The sequence below is a fragment of the Neltuma alba genome, unplaced genomic scaffold (assembly GCF_004799145.2).
Source record: "Neltuma alba isolate B1F8T4 unplaced genomic scaffold, ASM479914v2 tig00010931_pilon, whole genome shotgun sequence".
Lineage (NCBI taxonomy): Eukaryota > Viridiplantae > Streptophyta > Magnoliopsida > Fabales > Fabaceae > Neltuma > Neltuma alba.
Window position 1 is genome coordinate 165,468 of NW_021635706.1, and position 26,919 is coordinate 192,386.

At 34.6% G+C, this 26,919-nt stretch overlaps 2 protein-coding genes and 1 long non-coding RNA gene across 3 annotated transcripts; 2 read left to right on the top strand and 1 right to left on the bottom strand.

Annotated features, from left to right (window-relative positions):
• The first annotated feature begins 1,851 nt into the window (after positions 1–1,851).
• Positions 1,852–2,406, top strand: LOC114760086 (uncharacterized). The gene is made up of 3 exons (XR_003742018.1): positions 1,852–2,039; positions 2,141–2,243; positions 2,348–2,406. It is a non-coding gene; the product is annotated as an uncharacterized LOC114760086 (long non-coding RNA).
• A 6,112-nt stretch (positions 2,407–8,518) lies between these two features.
• On the top strand, positions 8,519–13,360 carry LOC114760087 (lipoyl synthase, chloroplastic). Its single transcript, XM_028949341.1, has 7 exons — positions 8,519–9,083; positions 9,663–9,826; positions 10,958–11,048; positions 11,139–11,296; positions 11,779–11,950; positions 12,161–12,271; positions 12,836–13,360. Exons 1-7 carry the CDS (start codon positions 8,673–8,675, stop codon positions 12,917–12,919), a joined length of 1,191 nt encoding a protein of 396 aa, XP_028805174.1. The 5' UTR covers positions 8,519–8,672; the 3' UTR covers positions 12,920–13,360.
• A 6,565-nt stretch (positions 13,361–19,925) lies between these two features.
• On the bottom strand, positions 19,926–25,135 carry LOC114760114 (putative disease resistance RPP13-like protein 1). Its single transcript, XM_028949375.1, has 4 exons — positions 21,435–25,135; positions 20,563–20,686; positions 20,333–20,448; positions 19,926–20,155 (listed from the first exon to the last, which is right to left on the bottom strand). The coding sequence occupies exon 1, from the start codon at positions 25,133–25,135 to the stop codon at positions 21,566–21,568; it is 3,570 nt and encodes a 1,189-aa protein (XP_028805208.1). The 3' UTR covers positions 19,926–20,155; positions 20,333–20,448; positions 20,563–20,686; positions 21,435–21,565.
• Between the last annotated feature and the right edge of the window lie 1,784 nt (positions 25,136–26,919).

Sequence of the window (26,919 nt, forward strand, 5' to 3'; positions counted from 1 at the left end):
TGCTAATATTATTAACTTTTTTATATTGTTAATAATATTTTAAATATGTAGTTGTTATTATCATTTTGAAAATCAAATTTCATAAAATAGCTTGATTTATTTGGTTTTGGACAATAATTAGTTGAATTAAACTTTAAAAATGGATTAATTTGGACTTTAGATAATAATTTGATTTACATTATATGTGTTGATATTTTTAAACTATATATATTTGACAAGAGAGTATTTTATAATTGTATAACTTATGTTTTTATAATTTGAGATAGAAATTTATGAGTTTCAACAATAATGTATTTCAAATTAAAGTAAAATAATAACTAGACTACAAAATTTAAAAATAGAATTTATTTGGAGAAGAAAATTTGATATTTTTACCACTAAAGAAGAGCCTACTTATAATGAAGTCCAATATGATGTTGCCATTATTTAGTGATTAGTTTGTGCTTTGTGTCATTTGTTTAATTCTAAATAACAATTTATCAATGTTTAGGAGAATGCCTTAGTTTGGTTTAGTTTTAAAAATTTAGATAAAAAATTAGCATTTTGTTTTACTATTATTAATGGTTTGAATTATGAATTTTATGAAGTTTATTATCGTACTTTTATTCATATTAAAATATTTAAAAAATGCAAAAGGTTCTAAACAGACCTGAAGGCCCATCATAAGGACCGGACTTTAAAAACTAACTAGTTTGTGACATGCGGGGCTAAACGAGTCGGGCCAGCCTAGGCTGTTTTAATCTTTTGTTTGGCGAAAATTGAATTTAAAAGGTTCCTGTTTGCACCGGCCCTCTCTGATGTAAAACCCTAATCACAACGGTCGAATCGATGTGCCGACTCTCGGGGGCGCGGAACGTAGAGATCACCAAACGGCTACAAATAGTTCTCTTCGCTCTGGACTTTCGAGCCAAGATCGATCCCGATCTCTTCTCCCAGTGACCAGTTAAGTCTACTAGCACAGAGTGTCTTGGCTATCCCTGATCTAGCAAAATTTTTCTAGTCCAGTCTACCATCTAGTTCTTATATTTTTGTTGTTGTACCTTTTCAACTTACAATTCCGGCAGAAAGACCTGTCGCTCTTTTTATTTATTCTTGCTTTGATGTTATTGCGTTTTTGTTTCAACCTTTGGTTTTATATCAATATCTTCTCTGCCTAACGTAAAATGTTTCTGTGGTTTTCTATTGAATTTCTTGCATCATATTTCGAATCAACAATGCACTAGTAGTGAGGCGCTGTATAAACTTCAATTATCAGTGGCCTAATGCAAGGTGCAAAGATAAATTTTGGGATCCGCTTTGCAGCCTTAGCTAAACATGTTTTGGTTGCCAGTATCACCCATAAATTTCTATCTAGTTTGTTTCTAACCCTGAAAGTGAGGAATAATCTTGTCACTTTTATGATTATTCTAAATTACTTCTTCAAATGATATGAAGAAAATTGAAGCCTGACAATGATCACACTTTCTAACTTATAAACAACAATGGTTTAGATGCACAGCTATTTAGAATTAGAATTAGAATGACACAATCTCTGCTATCTTGAATAAAATTTTATTATTCTATAATGCAAAGGAATATATTAACTCCCCTATGAACATCTTTTTTTATTTTGTTGCTTCTCCTAAATGAAGTAACCTGAATTTTACCTTAGTTCTTAGTGTAAACTATAGCGCTTGTTTTATTGTTGTATGTTAACTGTATAGACGATTTTCTCTTCTTTTAAAGTAGATTGTTTGTAGAATGCTTTCAACGTAGATGGTGCTGCACTGGTGCTTGCTACATACTCGTAAGCATGACTTTACCTTTATATATTTGTGTATGTAAATATATATATATATATATATATTTTACCCTTAACCTGTGGAATCGTTATGGCTTATGTGTTTCTTCTTTTTTAATATATCTTTGTTCCTTTAATGTCCAAGTCCTTCTCTTCAAAGAGAAAATCCTGATCTTTAGAATAGATGATCTATTAATTCCATCTTAAATATAAAGGGTGATTGCTGAAATCGAAGGCCCTGCTAGTACTGTGCTTTAAGGTTATTATAGTTTTGAGCTAAATTGTTTTGCTTATTTTGTCTTCATTAGTGTTTGATCAATTCAAGCCATATCAATGATGAAGATTGCAAAACATATGCAGGCCACCCTAGATGAATCTTTGTAAAAGCTTGCTGGAGATCTGGTACTGTTCTGAAACTAAGGCCACCCTTAATGAATCTTTGTAAAAGCTTGCTGGAGATCTGGTGCTGTTCTGAAACTAGTATTATTATTTAATTGGTTGATCAGTAGCATGTCCTTTATATAAGAACTTATAACCTTTCCTTAATTATTTTTTTTGGGTCCTTAGGTGAGGCTCTTGCTAAGATGTGGTAGCAGATTTGATCATGCATCAAGTGATTCACTGTGTTCCAGATTTTTGGGTTGCTTTCTTTCTGGTTCTAGTCAACAAAGGCAGTCATTGAATAAAAGGTAGATGTACAAACATAGTGAATGTCCATCCTAACAAGGTCCCCCCCCCCCCAAAAAAAAAAAAATCAGCTCCTCATTCAAGGAGCAGAGTGCTTGTTAATTCTGTTAAGAATATTTTAGAAAACCATGGTAGCTACTTGATGTCTAGGAAGGAGCTTGAGAGGTTGTTGCATTTGTCAAAGGAAGTCAGTTTGATTTAGTGGTAAGAAGATTGCTAGTTCCCTTATTCCAACCTGTCCCTATGAACAGATTGTTTCTTTTTGGTTTAGTGGTTAAGCTGTTTAATGGCAATCAATTGCAGGAGTATCTTCACCTTGAAGGATATGGGAGTGCGCGGCTTGAGAATTTTGCACGAGGAATTGAACTAATCAGCTAAAACGTTTACTTTAGGTCGTAGTGACTTAATAATAACATTGTTTGTAATGACTCAATGGTGCTATTCTCTTTTTTTTCCAACACCCTCTTTTATGAGAATGTTGCGTCAGAACTCATGCATTGGCATTGCTTTCTTTGGCTCTTATTTGCTCAAGCCCATTGGTTTTGTACTTCATTGTGAAACTATGATTTTTGTTGCCTGATTTTGTTGTAGCCTGAAGTTGGACAAAATGCAAAGGTTTGTTGGGTAACTTTGTCACTATGGATTACCAAATTCAGTCATTTGCACTCTAAAATATCTCATGAAATTTTAGGACAAGGGATGCTTTCCTTATCACGTGAACCATTAAGAATAATGAAACCATCACTTTTGTTAAAGTGTGACAAGAAAGTTATCAATCAAGGAAGTTACAGAGATATAGAGAGAGACCAAGGATAGTTAAGGAAGTTATCAATTGAGATCCATTGGTGACTAGTATATAAGAATTGGTTCTGAATGGAGTATAATTGCATCATGTGATTTCTATAGCTGATCCCACTTAATAGAATAAAGAATAAGGCTTATTGTTGTTGATGCTTTCCTTCTCATGTATGAGGCAGACCTTGACTTGTGACCGGGTTCTCTGAATTATTTGTAGCAATGTGTTTGGCTTTTTCCTTTTGATGTCCTACCTATTGGACGCATGTGTTGTCAGCTTCAAATGGAAACATTACAGGATAGCTTAGATGTAGAATTTCTCCTTTCACACGTGTTCTGTTAAGTTCAAAGAATGGATAGTTGCCTCGGCGACTCTCTTCTGATGATGTGAGGTATGTTTGATGCTAGATAATGATTTGTCTAAGATTCTTAAGACTTGGTATTTTGACGTTAGCATAGCAAAAACTTTTTTGAATTGTGAATGAAAATTCTTCTTAATGGGGCTTTTTGTTCTTAAAAAACTTAGTTAAAACATCCTCTAGACGAGGTTACCTTCCACCACCAAGTCAGTGCTGGCTGTCTTAATGCTTGATGTTGTCCTACTTAAAAAGTATTCTGCAGCTAAATTTGTTTTGAGCGATTACTTTTGGGATGTTGATGACTGAAATATGATATGTTCTTTTTCATTTTTAAAAGGGAATAATCACAATGGAACTGACATTCTTTAGATGTTACATGAAATGAACCCAACATCTACCTTGTTGTTCGATATATTACCAACTTTTGATTGTCACGCTATGAAGCCAGTGTCTTTTGGGAGGAGGAACTTCATTAGTATCATAGCAATTTAAGAGAATAACGATGACGGAATTGATTGATACTAGTAGCATCTGGTCATCAACATTAAATTCAATATGGTTAGCAGATAAGATTGAATTTGGATGGATTAAAATGCATGACCACCTTTTAAGCGATGTCCTATGTTTTTTCCCTTGCTATTATCTCTTTAATATTTTGGGTCATGGCATAAAGGATGTGATAAGGATGCTTGTTTTAGTCAAGCTTTTAATGTCTGGGTTAACAAACGATCTACAAGCAGCCCTGAACCTGCAGTAGGATAAATATCACTTTCATTTTTTGTTTATATTCCACTAAGTAGTGTCTGGGAAATCTATGTTAGTGAGTATATGAAGTTGCAGGTGACTTATCTAAAAAATGAGTTTTTTTGAAATAAAAAGATGTCCTTGCTTTGGTATTTTAAACTTGCATTTGTAATGGATTCCTACGAGGCTAATCGAAGTTTGTATTATTTGATACCTGATGTGCATAAATATCATTATTAGGGTCTACTTTTGCTCCTTAGCTTGGACTCCCATATTTTTGCTGCTTTGCAGAACCCTACATATATGAAGTATATTTCTCCTTTGGTGAATTTCTCGTGATTGTGCACTTGCAAAGGTTGATAATCATTGCATCATTTGATGTTTGATTTTGATGCCTATTTAGTAACATGGGAAAATTGATATTGATCCAAAGGCTTGAATTTGAAACGCAAAACTTAATCATTCTTGCATGTGTTGTGACCTTTCAAAATTGCATATGTGACTTATTTGGTGTTTATTGCATCATTTGATGCTTCTTTTCAATGTCCATGTTGGAAAATTGATATTGATTCTGATACTTGAACTTCACGTGCAAATCTATCTTATTTATTCTTGCTTGCCCTGTGATCCTTCAAAATTGCATGTCTCATATTGAAAAAAGATGAGTTTTCTAAACCAAAAAGATGCCGATGCTTTGGTATTTGAACTTGTATATGTAATGCACTCCTACGAAGCTCAATGAAATTTATGTCATTTGATGCCTAATCTTAATGTGCATAAATATAATTGTTGGGGTCTATTTTTTCTCTTCAACTTAGACTCTCTGTGTCTCTGTTGCTTTATTGACCCCATACATGTATGCTGGATGTTTGCCTTGTGGAGAATTTCTCATGTTTGTGGATGGGCAAAGATTGATGATCAAAGCATCATTTGATTCTCGATTTTGATGCCTATTTACTAGCGCAGGATAATTGAGATGTATTAAGTGGCTTGAACTTGACATGCAAAACTTCCTTAATAATTATTGCATGCCCTGTGATATTTGAAATTGCTTACAGCTTATTTGATGATCATGGCATCATTTATTGCTTCATTTGGATTCTAGGAAAACAAATGTGGGAAAATTAAGATTCATTCTAAGGCTTGAACTTGACATGCAAAGGTATCTTGTGTTTTCTTCCATGCCTCCTTTGAAATTGCATCTGTGGCTTAATAAAAAACAAAATTGATAGTTTCTTTAAATAAAAAGATGTCCTTGGTTTGATATTTGAACTTGTAATGTAATGCATTCTTACGAGGCTCAATGAAGTCTATATCATGTGATGCCTAATCCTAATGTGCATAAATATAACTATGGGGGTCTATTTTTGCTCTTCAGCTTATACTCCCTATGTTTTTGCTGCTTTATAGACTCCTTACATACGGTCTGTATTTCTCCCTTGGTGAACTTTTCCATGGTTGTGCACTTGTGATGTTTGATGATCAATGCGTCATTTGATGCTAAGGGGGGAAAATTGAGATTGTTTTAGAGGCTTAAACTTGACATGCAAAGCTGCCTTAATTATTCTTACATGCTTGTGATCCTTTGAAATAGGATATGGGGCTTATTTGATGATCGTTGCATCTTCTGGTGCTGTATTTGGATGGTTGTTTACAAATATGGGAAAATAAAGATTGATTCTGAGGTTTGAAATTGACATGCAAAATTGAGTTTTCTTCCATTCCTTGTGATCCTTCGAAATTGCATATGACTTATCGAAGAAGTGACAGTTTTTTGAAATAAAAAGATGTCCTTGATTTCATATTTGAACTTTAATGTAATGTGCTCCTACAAGGCTCAGTGAAGTTTGTTTTATTTGATGCCTGATTTTAGCATGTATAAATATCATTATATGGTTACACTCTTCGTCTCTTTGTTGCTTTATTGCATGCCTCGTGATTAGAGATGGAAATAGGTTAGGATTACGGGCTGAGTCGGCGAGCTCGGGTTGGCATTTTGCTAGTTTGTCAAGATGCAGACTACTCCAGCCCACACCATTTTTGGCCCGCCACACTGCTAGCCTGATTTTTTTTTTTTTTTAAAAAAACTTTTTCATGAAATTCCCAATATGTTATATAATATAGTTGGAGGATTTTAACCCTCAAATTTCATATAGACATTGCCTCGTTCATATCTTTGCAAACGTAATTAAGCACTTTATATTTGTGTGTGGTTATATAGGCCAAATCTATACCAATAATAATAGCTTTGTCTGGGGGGGAAATTAGGCAGGCTAGCGAGTCAGCTTTGCTAAGGTGCAGGTTACTTCAGTCCATATTATCACGGGCTAGCTCATGTTTTACTAGTTCTAGTTAGGATCCTATCAAGTAGCCTGTGACATAACTTGATCAAGGCCCAGGTCAAGCTTTTTAAAAAGCAAAATAAGGCATATTTCTAGGCAAAAGAAAAAGACTCGGCCTAATTTTTCAGGCTTGACTATATTAAGGTTTTTTTATATTGTTTGATTTAACTTAATGTTGAATGAATGAAAAATGAATCTAAGCTATATGTAATTTTAGCACTAATTAGTAAGCTTAATTGTCCAAGAAAGATTCAATGCATGTAATTTTAAATTCAGAATCAAAATGTGATGTGTTCTATGTACAGACCTTAAAAAGAATAGTTGTGCTCCACAAAGATTGGTTTCTTGAAGGAGGTGGAACATGATTATATATCATTTATGACTTTGAAAAAGAGAGGGTGAATTAGGTAGACACATCAATAAGATTGTAATAGAGGTATGTGGCATTGGCAATGAAAATTAGACGCTCCAAATTTCTACAATTTGCCTTTTATATACAATTTATCAACGCCCCTGTCATATATTATAGCAGTAGATCGGTCAATTAACTTGTCATTTTTAACAAACATGAACAATCCTTCAGATGTTAAAGGAGTGGGAGTCAAAACAGAGAATTTCACTTCTTGGATGATATCCTATAAAGCATTAATACTTTAACTTTTTGATGTATCATATGCAATATGTGTCTGTTACCTAACACGTCGATATATTTTGTTGATATGTATTGGAAAAGTATCAAAATATATTTTTCACTTGGACAAAATTTTAATTTTCCATGTTTATACATTTATATCCAACACTTATTATGCTCAATTTTTGTAGCAATACTTCAAGACATTTTTTATTAGAAGTTAAAATATATCCAAGCATATATTACATTTACTTAACAATGAATATTATTATTGTTGGAAAAAAAAATGAATATCATATAATACATCTCCGGTCTTAAATATAAGATATACTTTGTAGAGTAAATTATACTATAAAGTGGATCTTATATTTAGGACCGGAGTAATATTAAATTTTATTATTTTTGGCAATATTTTCTTATCAATAAAAGAAGCAAGTTGAATCGGAGAAGAGCTAACACGGCTTATGTTCATATTAATTTGTGAGATGTGTTAGAAGAGTTTTTAATGTAAGAGTTAGAGAAATAATTTTAAAAAATTAAAAAAATTAATTAAATTAATTAGTTATAATAAATGAGTACTACCTTCGGTTCTAATTATAAGAGCTAGTTGACTAATTTGAGAAGATTAAGGAAATAAGTTAAATTAGTTATTTGTAATAAATATGTGTTGTATTTTCTAAAATATCCATACTAATCAAGTATATTGGCTAGAACTATTATTGTTAGAATAATTACTTTGAAAAAAATATATAAAAATAAGAGATAAAGTGGATTGGGGTCTTATATTTAAGATTAAAATAAAAATCAAATAAAGTTTTATATTAAGGACAGGAGATAGTATTATTTTTCTTAAAATGACAACTACGTAAAAATTTGAATGAAATTTTTTTAATATGTGTAATTAAAGGATTATTTAAGAAGAAATGGAATATTAAAGAGGGAGTCAATGGGATTCTCCTCTCAAAAAGTTCCAAGGATTGGATTGATTTGTAGATTCCACTTGTACAAATACATATTAAGAGTGCTAATTTTTTTGGGCGCAAAGCACTAAATTTTCTTTCTTTCTTTCTTTCTGTTTGGAGAAGGAATCCATTTTCAGTTTTTCACCTTTTCAATAAAAATGTAGTTGAGCTTCCTGGACGGAGAAACCGAAGTCTTCCCGCATCATTTGCTGGAGCAAGCAGCAGACTTCAACCAACTCTTTGTCCCTCATCTTCTTCCTCACTCATTCCGCTGCCTCACGATACTCACCGAAGAAGCGTGCGAGTATTTTGAAGCTCAAGAAAAGCTTCCCCTTTCACCGTCGGATTCATACTAAATTTTCTTGGAAAAAAATGATTCAGCATTCGATATTGATAAAACCTTCTTCTGTCTCATTCCCGACCCCATTTCAAAGAGTCCCCAAATGTTGCAACTTGTATAATAACCCCTTACCTTCATTAATTCGTTGTGAAGCGGCGGATTCATCATTGTCGTCGTCTAAGATTGGTGGGGAACGAGCGTCATTGTCGTCAACGACGACGTCGCTTCCAGAGATGGCAAAGTTGATGGAATCGGAGAAGAAGAGCGGGTCGTACCCTGGTGGGATGGGCCCGTACACCGGAAGAGACCCGAATGTGAAGAAGCCAGCGTGGTTGAGGCAGAGAGCTCCTCAAGGTGATCGGTTTGAAGAGATTAAGAAATCGTTGTCCCATTTGAAACTTAACACGGTCTGTGAGGAGGCTCAGTGCCCGAATATTGGAGAGGTTCAATGCTAATTGCTCTCATTTTATTCAATTATCCTTGCTCGTTTTTCCAGTTCAATTTCATATCTTCTAGCTTTTCTCTACTTAAGCACTAGAAAGAGGAAAATTCTCAAAATTCATTAATGACTGATAAGGACTGATTTGATCAGCAGAATCGTAGTAGGCGAGCGAAAGTTTTATTATGTATTTATTTTTTTTGGGAACTTCTATTGAAGTATATTATTGAGTTGAGTTGATTCCTTATATATTTAAGCAATGTTTACAAAATTTGATCCTGCACTAGCTTACTCATTCATTTGAGAATTGTAAGCAACTCAATGGTGAAAAATGACTCTGTAAATTGCTTCATCATTTGGGCAGCGTAAGAAATTGATATATTATGAAATTGCATCACTTCAGGACGAAGCATGTTATTTTCTCTGCGTTTTGTTTTGAGCAATATGATATCAAGGAATGAAATCAAGATAGAACGCACACGTGCACACATATTAAATGTAATGAATACTTATATTAAATGTTTTAGGTTAGTGTTTTTAAGGGTAAAAATAATGTTATTGACATTTGAATTCTAATGGATAGTGTTGGAATGGAGGGGGGGATGGTATAGCAACAGCAACAATCATGCTTCTGGGAGATACTTGCACCCGTGGGTGTAGATTTTGTGCTGTGAAGACCAGTAGAAATCCGGCGCCACCTGATCCAATGGAACCAGAAAATACTGCCAAGGCCATTGCAAGCTGGGGGTGTGTAATGATTAATGAAATGCGTTTTCATTTTCCTTTTTAAACTTTTATTTTTTTAACTAACATCCTGGTCATATCACAACTTGAGCATAATCCCGACTAGTCTAGATGATGATGTGATGCATCTGTTGTCTGTATTTTGCCGCAGCAATATGCTTGGGAGGGAAAGAAGTGGCACTTTCTTAGTTTTACTTGGTGCATTTGTCTGAAATCAAATGCTTGAATTTAGAGGGATAAGCTGTAGATTTGTTGTTGAATGGTATTGTTTTTGTTGCTTTTTTTTTACACACCCAGACTATGGTTCTTTAAGGCTGTCTTTTACAGATAAGGTATTAGAGAGCTTTATTACGAGCCCCCTCCCCCTGCTGTGTTTCATTGTTGTGCTTTTGCTAAGTGGTTTTTGTTGATGAGATTTTGTCTTATCTTTCCCTCCTTTTTATTTATGTGCCTTTTTTCCTCTTTCTTATGAAATTTCTTTTACAGAAATATACAATAAGTGCAAATATAATGTGAGAGCCTGCAAGGAGCTTTCTAACACAATAAGAACGAACATATTTGTCCCTATATTTGACTAATTTTTCAAATGTAAGATTATTGCGAACCGTCATTGGTGCAGCATTTTCAGGTTGATGAAATGTGTAGTTTTTTGACCGGGGATTTGTTTTCTTAATAGCTTTGGTTCCTGTGGCTGTAGCTTGACATGGGTGTTTTAATCTTGATATCGTTTTCGTATGGGAAACTGTCATCAATTTTAAATGACCTAAATTTCTATGTAGAGTGACTGGAACACACAGATGTCCTCATTTGCATATGTTCAGTTATATTGATCTCTTCCATGTAGCCTAATGACTGCTAGATGCCTGTCATAATCTTTATATCTTTTATGCTGATAGGCAAGCGTTTCTGATCTAAGAAATCATTTGGTAGGGTTTGTTCCTTCAGCACAGGTGTATATAGAACACTAACTAAATTTTCATAAAATCCTGTAGTTTTTGAAATCTTATAGAGCTCACACCTTTGTGCTAATGCATTTCCTATCAACTCATGTACATCTACTAAGATTATTATAGTCTTTGTATGAATTTTACAAGATGTACTTCCTTGTTAATTACAAGTTTCCAACTTTTTCAGTGTAGATTATATTGTCCTAACAAGTGTAGATCGTGATGACATACCTGATGGAGGAAGTGGACATTTTGCTCAGACTGTCAAAGCTATGAAGGTTCATTAATATTTTGGATTGTTGGTTTGAAATGCATTTTAACATTTATTGCCAACAGATGCAAAATTGTTTCTATGCTTGTTTTTGCAGAAGTTGAAACCAGAGATCATGGTTGAGTGTTTAACATCTGATTTCCGGGGTGACTTGAAGGCTGTAGAGACTCTGGTTCACTCAGGCTTAGATGTCTTCGCTCACAACATTGAAACAGTGAAACGGCTTCAAAGAATTGTTAGAGATCCCAGGGCTGGGTCAGTTGCATTGCTGATCTAATCCAATTATTTTGTCGTACAAAATAAGAAAATCAACCATTTTTATTTGTTGTGGAAAAATACCAACGACAAGTACATCCTTGGACCTGGCTGAGATATGGATCTATGTGATATGCACCTGAATCTCTAAACTATACTCCCAAATTGATTTGGCCAAATCATTTCCTATCTGATTCTGAGCAAATGCTCTAAACTGGTTTGGAAAGTTTTGGAATGTGTGAAAGTAATTTTCATGTGCGTTAAAATGTCTCAGAAATCTAAAAAATTACCGTGAATTATATCAAAGCCTGAACAAAAGTACTGAAACCTGTTTGACTTTTAGGCTTGTTTTGCTTCTGAAAAATGTTTGACTCTTAGGCTTGGGCAAGTGATGCATGATTGAAGGCGTAAACAATCTTTTCTCATAGGCTTGTTTTGCTTCATTCTGAATTATCGTTTGCTTGGTCCCATCTCTTATGCAGGTATGAACAAAGCTTGTCAGTTCTAAAACATGCAAAACATAGCAAGGAGGGCATGATAACAAAAACTTCTATAATGCTGGGCCTAGGAGAGTCCGATGATGAGGTGAAGGAAGCTATGGCTGATTTAAGGTCTATTGATGTTGATATTCTGACGTTCGGTCAGTATTTGCAGGTGCGTTGATTTAAAAATACATTGGTTCTGTCTGTCCCAGCCGGCTAAAAACATTAGAAATTGGATCTTAAATTTCTTTCCAATCTTGAAGCTCCTGGAATTACCATAACATGTTCTGAGTTATATACAATTTGCGCAATGTACAACTGTCGTGGCTGACATTACAAATTGTTACTTTTCTTGTTAATTCAAAATATGTTCTCATTGCAGCCGACTCCATTGCACTTGACTGTCAAAGAGTATGTCAGTCCTGAGAAATTTGCTTTCTGGAGAGAATATGGGGAATCTATTGGTTTCCGATATGTAGCCAGTGGACCTCTGGTAAGCTCATCACCAATGCAATAAAATTCTAATCTAGCATTCTCTTTTTTCGTGACTTGTATACATGATCATTCTTGATCTCATTTTGGGACTAAATGACAAACCATTGACAAATGGACTAAGTGTACTTTGTACTTTCAACAGATTGTCCTAGATAGGCCACGATCAATAAGCAGTGCTATATCCATCTGTATATATACGTATATGGGCTGGATTGGGTTTGGGCCAAAGTCCAATAAGGTTTTAGTTTTGATCTCAAATCTGTGTTGATTTATTAGAAATAGTTTTTTTTATATAGTGGTGAAACAGAAAGTAAAGAATGGATATAATACAAAATTTAAATAGCGAAAAAATTATATTTTTTTGGCTCAAACCAACTTGGACTTATAGTGCATAGACCTAACACTAATCCAAATGTTAGGTTCAAGCCTAGCTCTACTGTGCAGGGCAGAGTATACATATGGACCAACCTAACTCAAGAGTCCCTGTTTGTAAATATGTAATCATCTCATCTTCATTATGGACTAATGAGATCCTCACTTGAAATCCCTTATCGTGTTTCAGGTGCGGTCTTCATACAGGGCCGGGGAGCTGTTTGTGCAGACAATGGTGAGAGAGAGCACAAAGAATGCTAATGGCTCGGCCTAGTAACTTAGAGCTCTGTGATTTGGAAGCTGAGCAGCAACGAAGAGATTGCCACATACGTATTGGTGTTGAATGCTTAGGCCAATGATTAGGGTATCTACTTTTATTGTTAATTATATAATCGTATTAATTTCCGTGAGAAATTCTGCGATTATTTCATATTTTATGGGTATATTTATTCATTATATGCTGGAAACACAGAATGATCACGATAGCTGATGATTATTCTTTCAATGTTAATGAGTGAAACACTGTAGGCTATAGAACTTTTTTCCTTTTTTGGCCATCAATTATAGGCTATAGAACTTGATTATTTGTTGATTGTCTAAAGCTAAGGACTGTAGAGTAATATCGTTTGCGGGGCAGGGTTTTGGTACTGATCTTCATGAAACCTATTTGTTTCACAGCTCTTATATGTACATCCGCAAATAAATTTTGATGCAAGTTCCTTTAGAGATGCAAGTGGATAGCTCATAACCATGTAAAGAAGACTATGTAGTTAAAGACTCAATAAAAACAATCATTAGTTTTTAGGAAGCTTATGAAAAATGGTAGAATTTGACAGATATGGTTTGCTTTGGACAAGTAGTTTTTGAAAAATTTATTCTTTTTGGAATTATAATTTGTCACGTTTGTGGGTTTCATGCTTAGATTACACAAGACAATACCTAAGAGACACCCGCATGGGACTCGTCACTCGAGTATGGTTTAACTTGTGCAATGTATGGGTCAACGTTTTAGTTTACATTAAAATTTTTAGAATTTGGTTATAACTTTCTTTAAAACTTTATCATTGCCTTTAAAATTTGAGAGTAATTTTCAGTTATTGGAAATGGCTATAGTTAGGTGGAGTTTTCATTTGATAAATGTGTTGCACAATTTGTAAATAACAAAGTGTACTATATGTTTTATAATTTAAATTGATTATTGATGTTGATTCTTAAGATCTTTTAACATAAATTTCGCCAAGGTGGATATTTCAAATGTTAAGATAAAAGTAAAACTACGTATTTTCGGTTTTTCACGGCACTGCTCAGCTTGCTGATACTGAGTAAAACCTGCCACTGAAGCGTAAGTTGATTGGTGCCAGTAAGAGTGTTGGATCTAACAGTGTATTAGTATTGATACTCGCTTATGAATAGAGAAGTAAAAGAGACAGACATTAAACATATTTTAACAAGGATAAAAACTTTTTATATAGATTGAAAAAACAAAGCTGTAAGAATTGAATATTTATAGTGGATTGCACATGGGAGGCAGGAGAAAGTATTGTTTTTGTTAAGATACTACTTCTGGTCATTAATATAAGACCTCATTTGATTTTTATTTTGATCCTAAATATAATATCCCAATCCGCTGTCTCTAATATTTATGTATTTTTTTCAAGATAATCCTTCTAATAATAGTAGTTCTACTTAATACACTTGATTAACAAGGATATTTTAGGAAAGATAATACATATTTATTACAAATAACTAACTTAATTTTTTCTTCTTAATTTCCTCAAATTAGTTAACTAGCTCTTATAATTAAGATCAGAAGTAGTATTTGAATTGTTTTCTCTGGTTAACTATATTTTGAATCATTTAATATAGACGCCATGAAAAAGAAAACCCGTCTTCTTCGCCCTTCTGCCCGTAGCCTTTGTTCGGTCACCTCTGTTTCAGTCCCCCCCCCCCCCCAAGGGAAAACAAATTCCACGTCTCTGACTTGGCACCCACAGAAGTAATTAGTAACCGCGCTAATAACCTTTTTTTACAGATTGGACGAGTTGGGCTAATTTATTAATGAGAAAAAATTATTTTCTAAAAAATAGGAAAGATAAAAAGGGAAAGTATAATCAAGTTTCACATAAGAGAAATAATTACCAAAAAGTCCCAATAACAACCTGAACAGCTTATAATGACAATTGTTATAGTAAGAATAACAACCTCTGGGACTTGTTTTTTACTTTTTTTCCCTTGCTTGGGACCTCCATGTAATTCTCCCAAGATAAAAGGCTGAGTTATAACCAAGTCAAAAATTGAGGAATTGAGTCACAGAGAGTCACGGTTGAGGGACTGAGTTATAAATGAGTTAAAAGTTAAAATATTAACAAAATAATTTTCCCATTAATTAATTAATGTTTTGGTTTTCTGCTTTAAAGTTTGTTGGCCATTTGGGTCAAAAGGAAAAATAGTTTTTTTATTTTGACTCAGGTCCCTATTTTTTTCCTTTTTATTGACTCATTAAACTTTTCACCCGTTACATATCTTAATCCCTACTGTTAAATAAGTGCTAACACCGTTAAATATCTCTGTCAGAAAATCTGAAGCACCTCCTTCTACCTTCTTCCACTCCTTCGCTCATTCCTCAACATCTTCCCCTTCAACACCCAACATTATTGCTGTTTGGAACCTCCAGTGCTCGAGCTTGCTTTGCCTACTTCTTGCTTGGTCAATAAAAAAAAATTGTTCGGTCTTCTATCTTCATCAGTTTGCTGTTTATTTTCGCCCGTAAAGGGCGCATTGGTTCTGGGCAACTTAATACTCCCTCCGTTCCTTATTATAAGAGACAAATAACCAAATTATGTTGATAAAAAAACAGTTAAAATTAGTTGAGAACAATTAATGTGTAAAAAGTATAATATTTTTCCAACAATGCCCCCATTAATAAGGAGAGAGAGTATGAGAGAGAACAATTAAATTATTAAAAGAAAGAGAAGTGGGAGGAAGAAAGAGTATGAGTTGGAGACAAAATAAATAGGGGTAAAATAGGAAATCAATACAAAAAAATAGAGACAACTTTTAAGTGTCTCTTATATATGAGAACATGCCATAAACATTAAATGTTTTTTATAATAAGGAACGGAGGGAGTATAATAGACACTTGGGTATAATGATAACTGATTTTCATGAGATTCTTGATCGTCCAATTGGCCTTTCTCAACATGATGATATGTGTGTTGCCCCTGGACATGATATACTAATTCAGACAGCCCACCTTCAACTTTTGCTATCCTCAATAGAAAAATTTGAAAAGTGGTAACTATATTGCATCTGTTCCATCGATGCCTTAAAATAACTCTTTTTCTATTACAAAAATAAGGGCAAGCTTTATGACTTTACAATCACCAAGCGATTATTTTCATTTTCTACACTTCTAATTTATTTTATCACCTTGATTACTTTCCAGATTCTCTCTGTGTTGTTCGTTTTTTTTTTTTTTATCTATGCATGCCTCCAATTTTTCTTTTTGGGTTTTTTTTTTTCCCCTCTTTCTCTTGTCTTGCTTGAATTATTATGCATTATATATACTTATTCACACATTTTCTCTTTTGGAAAAATGTATAAACAGCTTGATATTACGATATGGTATACTTAAGCGTTGTATTGGTTTCAACAGTTCCTAGTGATCTTCTCACTAATATATATATATATATATATATATATATATAATAACAATAGGAGAAAACTTAGGATGAAGGCGCAGAGAAGATATTGATGAAAGAGCAAGGAGAGAGATAGACAAAATAGGAGTAGAAGGTGAGGGGTAGTGCGGTAATTGAAGGGTGGTGCAGTTAGTAGTGTGAACGAAAGAAGGTGAAGGTGTTCTAGCAAGACATATTTTTAAAGGTGTTAGCATATATTTAACAGTAAGACTAACATATCTAACGGTGAAAAGTTTAAGGAGTCAATAAAAAAAGAAAAAAAAGAATACAAGGACTTAATTTTAAATTAAAGAAAATTAGAAGGATCTCCAAATTAGTTTTTCTAAATTAAAATGCATCTAGTTTCTCTAAATATTTTATTAGATACATTTAACACTTTAAAATATTTTATGGTATATTCAGAATTTTAAAATATTTTTGAGTACATTCAGTATCTTAAAGTGTTTTTTAATACGTTCAGTACTTTAAAATATTTTTTTAGATGTGTTTAGTATCTAACAATATTTTTTAGTGCGCCAGGGCAAAAAAAATATATTTTAGGCCGCTTCATACACTACCAAATGCATTAAGATGTTCGACTAAAAAAAATACTTCAAAGCATTAAATATACCTTAACCCCTATTTTTTCCCTTTCTATCCTCGGATCACGAAAGTTGATCGCGCAAACTAATTGACCCATAGACTTTAAAACCAAACCCGTAATAGTATTAACTTATTTTTCTGGTTCTAAATGTAAAATTAATTTTATAATATAATTTATATTATGAAATAGCTCTTATATTTAAGACAGGAGAGTGATATGCACGGCACGGGAGATGAAATAAATTATCAATTATTCTCAAAGAAGGTCCGTCCAAATTGAACTTAAATATTATGTGGTCACTTTCTTCCTTAAATCACGGCTAATCTACTAAATAATAAAATTTAGTTTGTCCAATAAAAACATAAACTTTATTACTTGTAATATGTTAAATATGAATTACATTTCAGGCTGTTTGTTGCATTTTCCAAGATACCATACTCTCAGATCCTATTTATAAGGCAGATAGAGGAGGGTTTTTTTGGTCCTATTTATAAGTCATTTCATTAAATTTTTAGTATAAATGTACTCTTTTATCCTTTATTTATTATAATATACATAGTTAATTTTTTAAAGATGTATACATTAAATAAAGGTAAAATTAAAAAATTTATTATATTTAATAGAATTAATGTAATTTAAGGTTTTTTTAGTTTATATAAAACATGCTGAAAGTGCAGAACTAGTTTCAATACTTATTACAGTGATGAACATCGTAAGGCTAATCAATAAATAGTATTTTAAAAATAATCATGATTAGTTGAGCCAAGTATGAGCGGAGAGAACGGGAGTGGAGAAAAAGTTCGACCGCCGCTTATGGCGAAGGAATCAAACAATCTAGATCGCGGTAGGAAAAAGTTTCAAAAAGGCGAGGAGAAGTTTACAGAGGCTCAGTCGCTACCACCAAGGACTGAGGGATGGATGGAAGAGGAGGGGGTTGTTACTGATGAAGTGCCTTCTCCATCGCCACCGGAAGAAGGGGTTAAGGAAAAGAAGTCCTATAAGGATGCTTTTGTCCAAAGGGATAAATCGAGCGAGGATGGAGAGAAGGATGCTAAGGAAGAGGATTGGTGGAGTGATGACCGTTGGAAGGAGAGAATTTGTGTGGAACATATAGCCAAAGGACAAATGTACTTATCCCACCAAAGGAGAAAAAACAGCTAAATAGGAAGTGGAAGAGGACCTTGATTGTGAAGCTTATAGGGAGAAAGGTTCGGGAGGATTATTTGGTGAACAAGCTTCAACAAATGGGGCTTACATGGTGAGCAATTTGATGCCATTGATGTGGAGCTGGTTCTTTATGATCAAATTCAAGAAAGTCTTGGATTATGATTTTGCCTTGACCGGGGGTCCTTAGCTCACTATGGATCACTACTTGGCTGTACAACCGTGGTAGGAGGACTTTGACCCTGATGTGGAATCTATCTCGAAAATCTCAGCATGGATTAGAATTCCTAAGTCGCCTTTAGATTATTATGATAGTGGAATTCTGTTCATGCTAGGTAGTCAGGTAGGGAAGGTACTAAAGTTAAATAAAGCAACATATAAGCATTCAAAAGGGCGGTTTGCGAGGATATGTTGAGCTTGATCTAAATAAGCCTCTCTTGCCGATGATCTTCATGAATGGATGGAGAAGCTAGTGGAATATGAAGGAGTTCATTTAATTTGTTTCTCTTGTGGGCGGTACGGCCATGACCGTGAACATTGTCCGTTCAAGAAAACCAACACAATAAAGGGCCCACAATGGCTTCAGAAAACAGTGAAACCTCCTGCCGGTGATCCAGCACCTACGGAGAAAGGTGGAGAGCCGAGGAATCAGGAGGAAAATACTGGCACGATGTTTGCTTCTGTTTGCTTTCATAATTGCATGTCCAAAGTGTCCTAGGAGGCTAGGAGATAGCACAAATGCACAGTGGAGAAGTAAATCATTACGAGGTATAGTTCCACTATCCAGTTTACAATTTAGGCAAAGACCAATTCCTGCCTACACCAGAGCTCACAAAGTGCTGGCCCACAGAGAACTGCTTTATGTTTAGAGCAGGTTTCTGCTGCGGGTATTAAACTGAAATCCAGTCCCCCGATCTCAAGATGAAACAGAACAAAAGTGTTACAGAAGGAAATGGGAACTAGAGTGGTCACTTTGAACTGAAGCCTGAGATCAGCAAAATTATCAAAAACCACTGTAGTTTTGGTCATTACCACCCTCGTCACTTTCACCGTAACAGAAGGAATTGTTCAGTGGCCACAATTTCCTGCCTCAACTTCTCTTCAACAACTCAATACAGAAGCTTGACATAAATTGTCTTTAAGCCATCATTACTAGAAGATTTTTAGTGTAAATTTCTTTAAAGATAAGATACCGTTGGATGACCTCTCAGTATCCCAATCCTATATGGCAATCAACTTGATAATTATTGAACACCATAAAGAACACTTGGCAAGTCTGTACAATTGAAGTATTAACAATAGTCTTTGCATGAGCAGTTTCCATCTTTAAAACAATGAATCCAATTTGAATCCCTCACAATTATCTGCCTTTGAACAATGTTGGAGGTGTATTTGATAGCAGTGAGACAGTCTGCACAAGCCATCAAGTTTTTAAAAACCTTGATTGGTGTTGAAACGACTCCAAATGCAACACAAAGTTTGTGTCTGAGGCATATCCCTCCTCTTTCATCTTCTTAAGGATGCCCAACGGAATTTACTTTATTTTACGGGCATTTTATCATTGAGATTATTCTCTGCTTCTTTGTATAAGACAGATCTTGACATCAAATTAACAGCACATGCATAGTGATATTGCTGTATGCATCAGTCCATGGTTCTCTTTTATGGGATGGAAATACAATCCTTTTGATGACATTTGAAATTTCAAAAAAAAAAAAAAAAAAGACACCATGATATATAGAGGTTGGGATTCAAAAAATTGAATCCTACATCCTCTCCCCAAGCATGAAGCTTGAGAATTTTGTTAAGTAATGACTATTTATAATGCAATATGCATAATTCATCATATCATTTACACCCCAAACCAAAGAAAAACATCAATATGCAGATGTATTGCACGCTGTCACCAAAGTATCTTTGAAAGGAAAAAAAATCTAATGCGCATGAGTCACACAAAGGACACTCCCAACATATCAGAGAATCTTTTGTCAAGTAGATGATGAGCTTTTCTTCTCAGTTCACGTTCAAGTATGCAAATTCTCTTCCTGTCCTTGCTGATATGCTGCATTTTAAGCATAGGAGAGGGAAGTCCAGAGGTGAAAGAAAAAATGGAAATGGCACTCCATTATCCTCAAGTAACTTGGTAAGTTAATCACAATCATAGCAAATATAGGGTAAAATAACGAAACAATCAATTACGAGAGAAAGAAGAAATCGAAAGCTTTGATTCAGTTCGAACCTCTATAGAATAGGAATATATGTGTGAAGGATCTTGATTTGAGCGTTACACTTTCTGAAGGAGAAGCACCGTACTTCTTTTATCACTTGGGACGAACAAAACATGTTAGACTCTAGCTGCAACAACCCCAAAATAAGAAAAACTCAAACACAGAAGATAAACAAAAATTTGTGTAAAAGAAAACAGAAATGGCGTTTGTTATAGAGACAGAAACTAGCGTATACGTGTACCTTCCATAATTACATTTTCCAATAATTCCTCATTACATGATTGAATATTGTATGAGCCACAAAACAGTGGATGGGGAGACAGTACTTTTTAAAGCATGATCTGGACTTCGCGGAATCTTCATCTCTGCATAATTTTGAGACCAAGTGGATGTAATGAAAATGTAAATATAAGAGTAGGAAAAGTAAACGTGTGAGATCATTTACTTTCGGTAAAAGAAAGGTAATATAAAACAGCTGAAGCAATGAATTAAGCTTTGAGCCACATCAATTGTTTATTAAAATCCATCATTCTACCATCAAATATCAAAAATAAATTTAACATAAACACACGAGATTGCTACCTCAGTTTAATTCATGAACTTCCAAATTACAAGAAGTTAGTTCTGAATATGCACACTTATAGTCATCTAAATTTCATTAGGAATATAATAAAAAACAGAGTATAAAGTCTAAATTTATCAAACATAACAAATTAAATAAGTTAGTTCTGCATATGCACACTTATAGTCTCTGAATGCATTTATAAAGTAGCAAAATGTAATATTACCTCTAGTTCTTAATATAAGAGCTAGTTTGACATTCAATTTGATCCTAAATATAAGAATCCAATTCACTTTTTCTTTTATATTTATCCATATTTTTCCAAAGTAGTCCTTATATAGGACCACTTTCAATTTGGTTGCACATGTTAAAAGTTGCCATGAAAGAATAATTCTAATACACATTATTAGCAAAGGTATTTTAGAAAAGACAACTATTTATTACAAATAACTAACTTAACTAACTTTCTCAATCTTCCTAAATTAGTTAACTAGCTCTTATATTAAGGACCGGAGGTAGTATTTGGCAACAAGAGTGTGGCCAGTAAATACCTCGTGCATTATTGTATCTCATATCTGGAATGGAATGATGAGTGGGATGTGGGATATCTGGCGCAAAAGTTTTTCATTCTTGTTGATGTATTTTTTTTCTAGCAACGGGCACTCCCAAATGTGAAGCTTTTTCAAAGAAACAGGTAGCTTTTCTCCAGACATTTCTCCAGCTTGGGACAATGCATGATCTTGAGTTGTTGGAGAGAGGTTAGGTGCTGGAGTCCTGTGCAATTCAATGTCTCTAACCAATTAAAGCCATCGAGTTCCAAGGTAGTAAGAGTTGTAGGAAGAGAACAACCCTCTGGGAAACACTTGACATAAGTACCATGTGGAAGACAAATAGAAAGGTAAGTGAGATTACGAAGGAGGTGCCACTCTGCTTGAAGGGATAATATGAACTCCATATTACACCAATTAATATGGAGTTCTCTCAAACTGGGCATAAAGACCCCTACTGGAAATGCTTCCACATTGTGACAACTCTGTATGCTCAGCTTTCTTAAATTCGGGAGAAGGCCTTCCATGTCATCCGACATAAACTTCAGAAAATTACAACGTTCAATAGTAATAGAGTGGAGATTTTGAAGAGGAGCATTTGAACTCATCACAAAGTCAACATTTTCGCACCAGCGTATGTTTAAATGTTCTAATGACTGGGGCAAATGAATCATTGGATGTGATATATTGGATAAATTATCGATGGTAAATTGTCGTAGATGCGAATGTTTGGACAGTGCTACCAACATTGATTCCAACATCCGACAACCTACAATTACTAGCTTGCAAAGGAAAGGAGGTAGCTCTTGCTCCTGCCATACCACATTTTCGCTTCGTTCTATCTCTAAATTCTGAAGTTTGGAACAGCTTGGAATACAAGAAGAAAATAATGGACAACCTCCTATTTGCAGATTTTCTAGAGAAAGCAACTGGCAAGGTAAATATCCAACTAATTTCTCGCAACATGATATTTTGAGCTGTCGGAGTTTAGGGAAAGCTTCCATGTCAACGGAATGCCATTTTTCCCAAGAAGTCATGTATGAAAATAGAAGAAATTCAAGGGATGGAAATGGTATCATGGAAGCATAATCATTGCCCTTCAACAACTCATCACCGATGCTTTCTACCCCATCTAATCCGCTAATTTTTAATATCTTCAAAGCGGGGAGCTGCCCAAGGGGAGGAAGCATGCAACAGCTTTTACAATTCTCTAATTTCAACCAAGTCATGTTGTGATAGGAAGGACTTCCCAACCAATCTGGAAATATTGTGCCCCTGTAACAATCAATTTTCAGTTGTTCTAAATCCCAATGAGGTTGAAGATTTGCCAAAATATCTCTTTCAGTCCTTGTATCTTCCACGTCACTATAATCTGACCATGCTAACATTAAACCTTTAATGTGCTTCTTCTCTATCATCCTCGCCTCATAGGCTTCGTTTCCATTTTTGACATTCTCCAATTTACTAATTGCAATCCAACCCTTCAAATTTGAGATTTCTCCCAGTTCCTCAATCCCAGTACTTTGCTCCTTACCAATGATGAAGTCACTCAAAAATTGCAAGTCTTTTAATTTACCCATTCCCCTAGGCATTTGTAACAACCAAGTGCCTCTGACATCAAGATGCTGCAAGTTGACAAGATCTTGCATATCACTCGGAAGCATCTTCAGAGACCAACAATGTTGCAACCTCAATGTTTTTAGATTGTATAATTTGCATAATGAGCAAGGCAAACTTACAATATTTCTTGACCAAGAGAGATCCAGATGGCGAAGATTTACAAGATCTTGCAAGTCACTCGGCAAAACCTTGAGAAAAGTACAATCACACAACTTCAACGTTTGTAAATTATGCAACTTACAAATTGAATTAGGCAAACCCGCAATACATGTCTTCGATAGATCCAAATAGCGTAAATGGATGAATTCCCCAACTGTCTCAGGAACTATCTTTAGAGCAGACAGATCTCGAAGCGACAATGTACGTAAGCACTTTAGATTTGATAGTAGAACATGAGAAGCATTTCCAATAAACCGCGAGATATTGGAAAAATTCAAACCTATAAATGTTCGCAAGTCTTTTGCTTTTGGAAAAACCTCATGATCTAGGCACAAATAATTTTGGAAGTTGCATGACAAATGGCGTGTCATGGTGCCAATTTTGTTTCCTTTCTTCTCTAGTCTAAAGTAAAAATCTCCAGCAACATTAGTGGCTAACTCATGAATGAGATCATGCATGACAAAACACCCATCTCTTTTTTCATGCCCAAGAGCAAGAGGAAAGTGCACATCTTTTTCAGGTAAGGGTTGAAAGAAAGATCTTGAAGTTAAATCATCAAAGTACCCATAACCAACTTCTTCTAAGGTCATGTTCCCTTTTGATGGCCGCAAAAAACCTTCTGCCATCCACATCAAGCTTAATTCTTCCTTATCAAATAGATGATCCTTTGGAAATAAAGAACAATAGGCAAAGCATTGTTTTAAATGAGGAGGGAGATAATGATAACTAACTCTTAGAGTTGGAATAATCTCATTGTCCAATAAATCCCACATGGTATCTTTCAATATATCATTCCAGTCTTCAAAGTCAAGCCTTGATCGAAAAAGTCCTCCAAGTACTTTTGCAGCTAAAGGCAATCCTTTGCACTTGTTAGCAACATCTCTTTCAATTTTTCCTAAGCATGAATTCACTGTTGAATCTCTAAAATGGAAAGCATGTGCAGCAAAAATTGACAAACAATCTTTGTCAGACAAAACATCTAGGCGATAAAATGATGAGATAGTTTTAACCATCAAAGCGACACATTCTAGGCGAGTTGTAATAAGAATTTTACATCCTTCCACTCCATTGTCAAGCAAATTCCTCAAAGTATCCCAATCGGTGTATTTGTCATTCCATACATCATCAAGAACAACCAAAAACTGTTTTTTTTCCAACTTCTCCGCCAAATGAGGTTGGAGAAGATTTAAATCCATATTATCACAGATAAAACCAGGACTAATGGATTTTATTATAGTCTGTGCAATTTTCAAAAGATCAAATGCTTCAGAAACACAAACCCATATAGTAAGATCAAATTTTTGCCTCACATCTTCATCATTATAAATTAATTGAACCAACGTGGTCTTCCCAACCCCACCCATGCCCACAACGGGGATCACAGACAACTGACCACCGTCACCATTAAACATAAGCTTAATTATCTCTTCTTTTTCTTCCTTCCTTCCATATACTTCAGAGGCTTTCACATGAGATGTAACTGGAGGCCTCCATGACAAAGTTTCTGATCCACTGCTCTTCTTCAAATTGAGGGCATCTTTTTGCCCCACAATATATTCAATTCTATCGGTTATACGTTTTAACTTATTTGCCATGCTTGTATCACACAAATTAAGGGAAGCAAAGGAGAAATATTGCACCTGTTTCTGAGTGGCAGCTTGGGTGGAAATTTCATCCATCAAGTCTTCTAGTTCATAAACAGCATCTCTGAGTTCATTTAACCAATCTCTCACAGCATGATCTGTGAGTTGTTTGAGTTCTGCATCGTTGAGCACAGCTCTTGCAGCAATCAAGGATGGCTTCAAATGATGAAGTAACTTGTTATCCAGCTTCTTCCCGCAAATGAAGTTGATCAAGTCAGCCTGTTCAGGGGTTAACCTCTCCAAAAGCACATTGAAGGCAACAGAAAGTAGAGCTTCGGCCATGATCTCTTTGGGAACGAGTGATATTTCTTCTTCTTCTTTTTTTTGTTGACAAGAGATACAAAAAGACAACACTCAAGACGCTAACTTCTACTCCTACCAAAGTTTCTAAGCCAATGAGATCATCACGTAGCAGCTTTTGAAGCTCATCCGGGGGACCTGCCAGTAGCGTTTTTCTCCAACTTGTTCCAATCCTATAGTAGCCATTTTGTCCGCACATTGATTGCCCTCTCTGTACACATGGCTGAATTGTACTTGCCAATCAAACTTTAGCATCTCACGGGTTCTTGCAAACGCGTAGTAGTTTCCTTCAATATTTCTTTTGTACTTGATAGCTTCAACAATTAAATAAACTCGTACAGCAAGAGAGATAAAATAATGCAGGTGGGACTGATTTCAAAAGCTAGGGGGAAAAAATGGTGAAAATGACAAAAAGGTGGCCCCCACAACTGGTTAAAGTCCTGGTTTTCCGCTTTACAGTGGGTCGGGCTTTGTTTCTTTCTAATCCTTGAATAATATAGAATCACGAAGGGATCGCACAAACTTATTGACTCGTAGATTTTAAAACGTAACGCATATGTCACGCATGCTCAGCCGGGGAGATGGAATGAAAATTATGCTGTCACTTTCTTCCATAAATCCCATTAAATGTACTCAATATATAATTTAATTTGTCCGGCAATAAAAACATAAACCTTACTAACTTACTTAGACTTGCAATGCGTCAAATTCAAATTAACATAAATATAAAGGGAGAACTGTAACAAAGTCTCTAGAAAAATATAATTACTAAAAAATTTTATTAACTACTGAAAAGCTTATAATAACAAATTTTAAAATAAAAAATGACAATTTCTAACACATCATTGAGACTTTATAATAGTTTTTTTTTTTTGAAATATCATTATAATTCTCCTAGATGTAAAATACATTTGAGGCGAGTGGCTGCTTTTTCCAAGACAGTGCACGTCTCTTGTGTATCAATTATCAAACAAACCTTGACAAGAACACAACGCTTAAACAACAAGCTTAAAAGTAAAAAAACATGTGTCATACCATAAAAAAATCGTCAAAAAAATTAACATGCCTAGTCTTTTAACTTTCTTGATCTATCTAAAACCAACAAGTTGTTAGTTGAGATGGTAAATAATCTCACTCCATAAAAAAAAAAAACAAGTTCAAATCTCGAAAAGCATACTTGTTGAAAGGATTCTAACTTTAATGCTTTTGGCCTAACAGAGATAATCTCAATCAACTTGAAGATACTCTGCATTATTTTTCTAAAAAAAATCTCGTATTAAGGACGTGAGAAGCATTAAATATTCCGTCCAAATTGAACTAGAAAATTATGCGGTCAGTTTCTTCCAGCTAATCTACTGAATATAAAACTCAAATTGTCCGGCAGTAAAAAACATCAACTTTACTTAGACTTGTAATGAGTCAAATATAAATTAGTATTATATATATTAAAAGAATCATTAAAAAATTAACATACCTAATCTTTGTTTACTAATCTTCGGTCGTTTCGGTATTTTGGAACGTCAAGGTCCTCTGAGCAAACAAACTAGGCTAAGAGATTGGTGATAAGCATGGCCACGTGGACCGACCAAAGCAAAATAATTATAAATAATTAAACATGATCGAAGAAAAATGTGACGCTCGAGCTGGTCATTCTCATGGAAAATGTAAACGCACTTGGTGCTGATTCCACAAGAATATCCCTCTCCAAATTGAAACTAATAAATCAGTTCCCACTTGCTTTCATAAATCATAACTACTTTTTATGA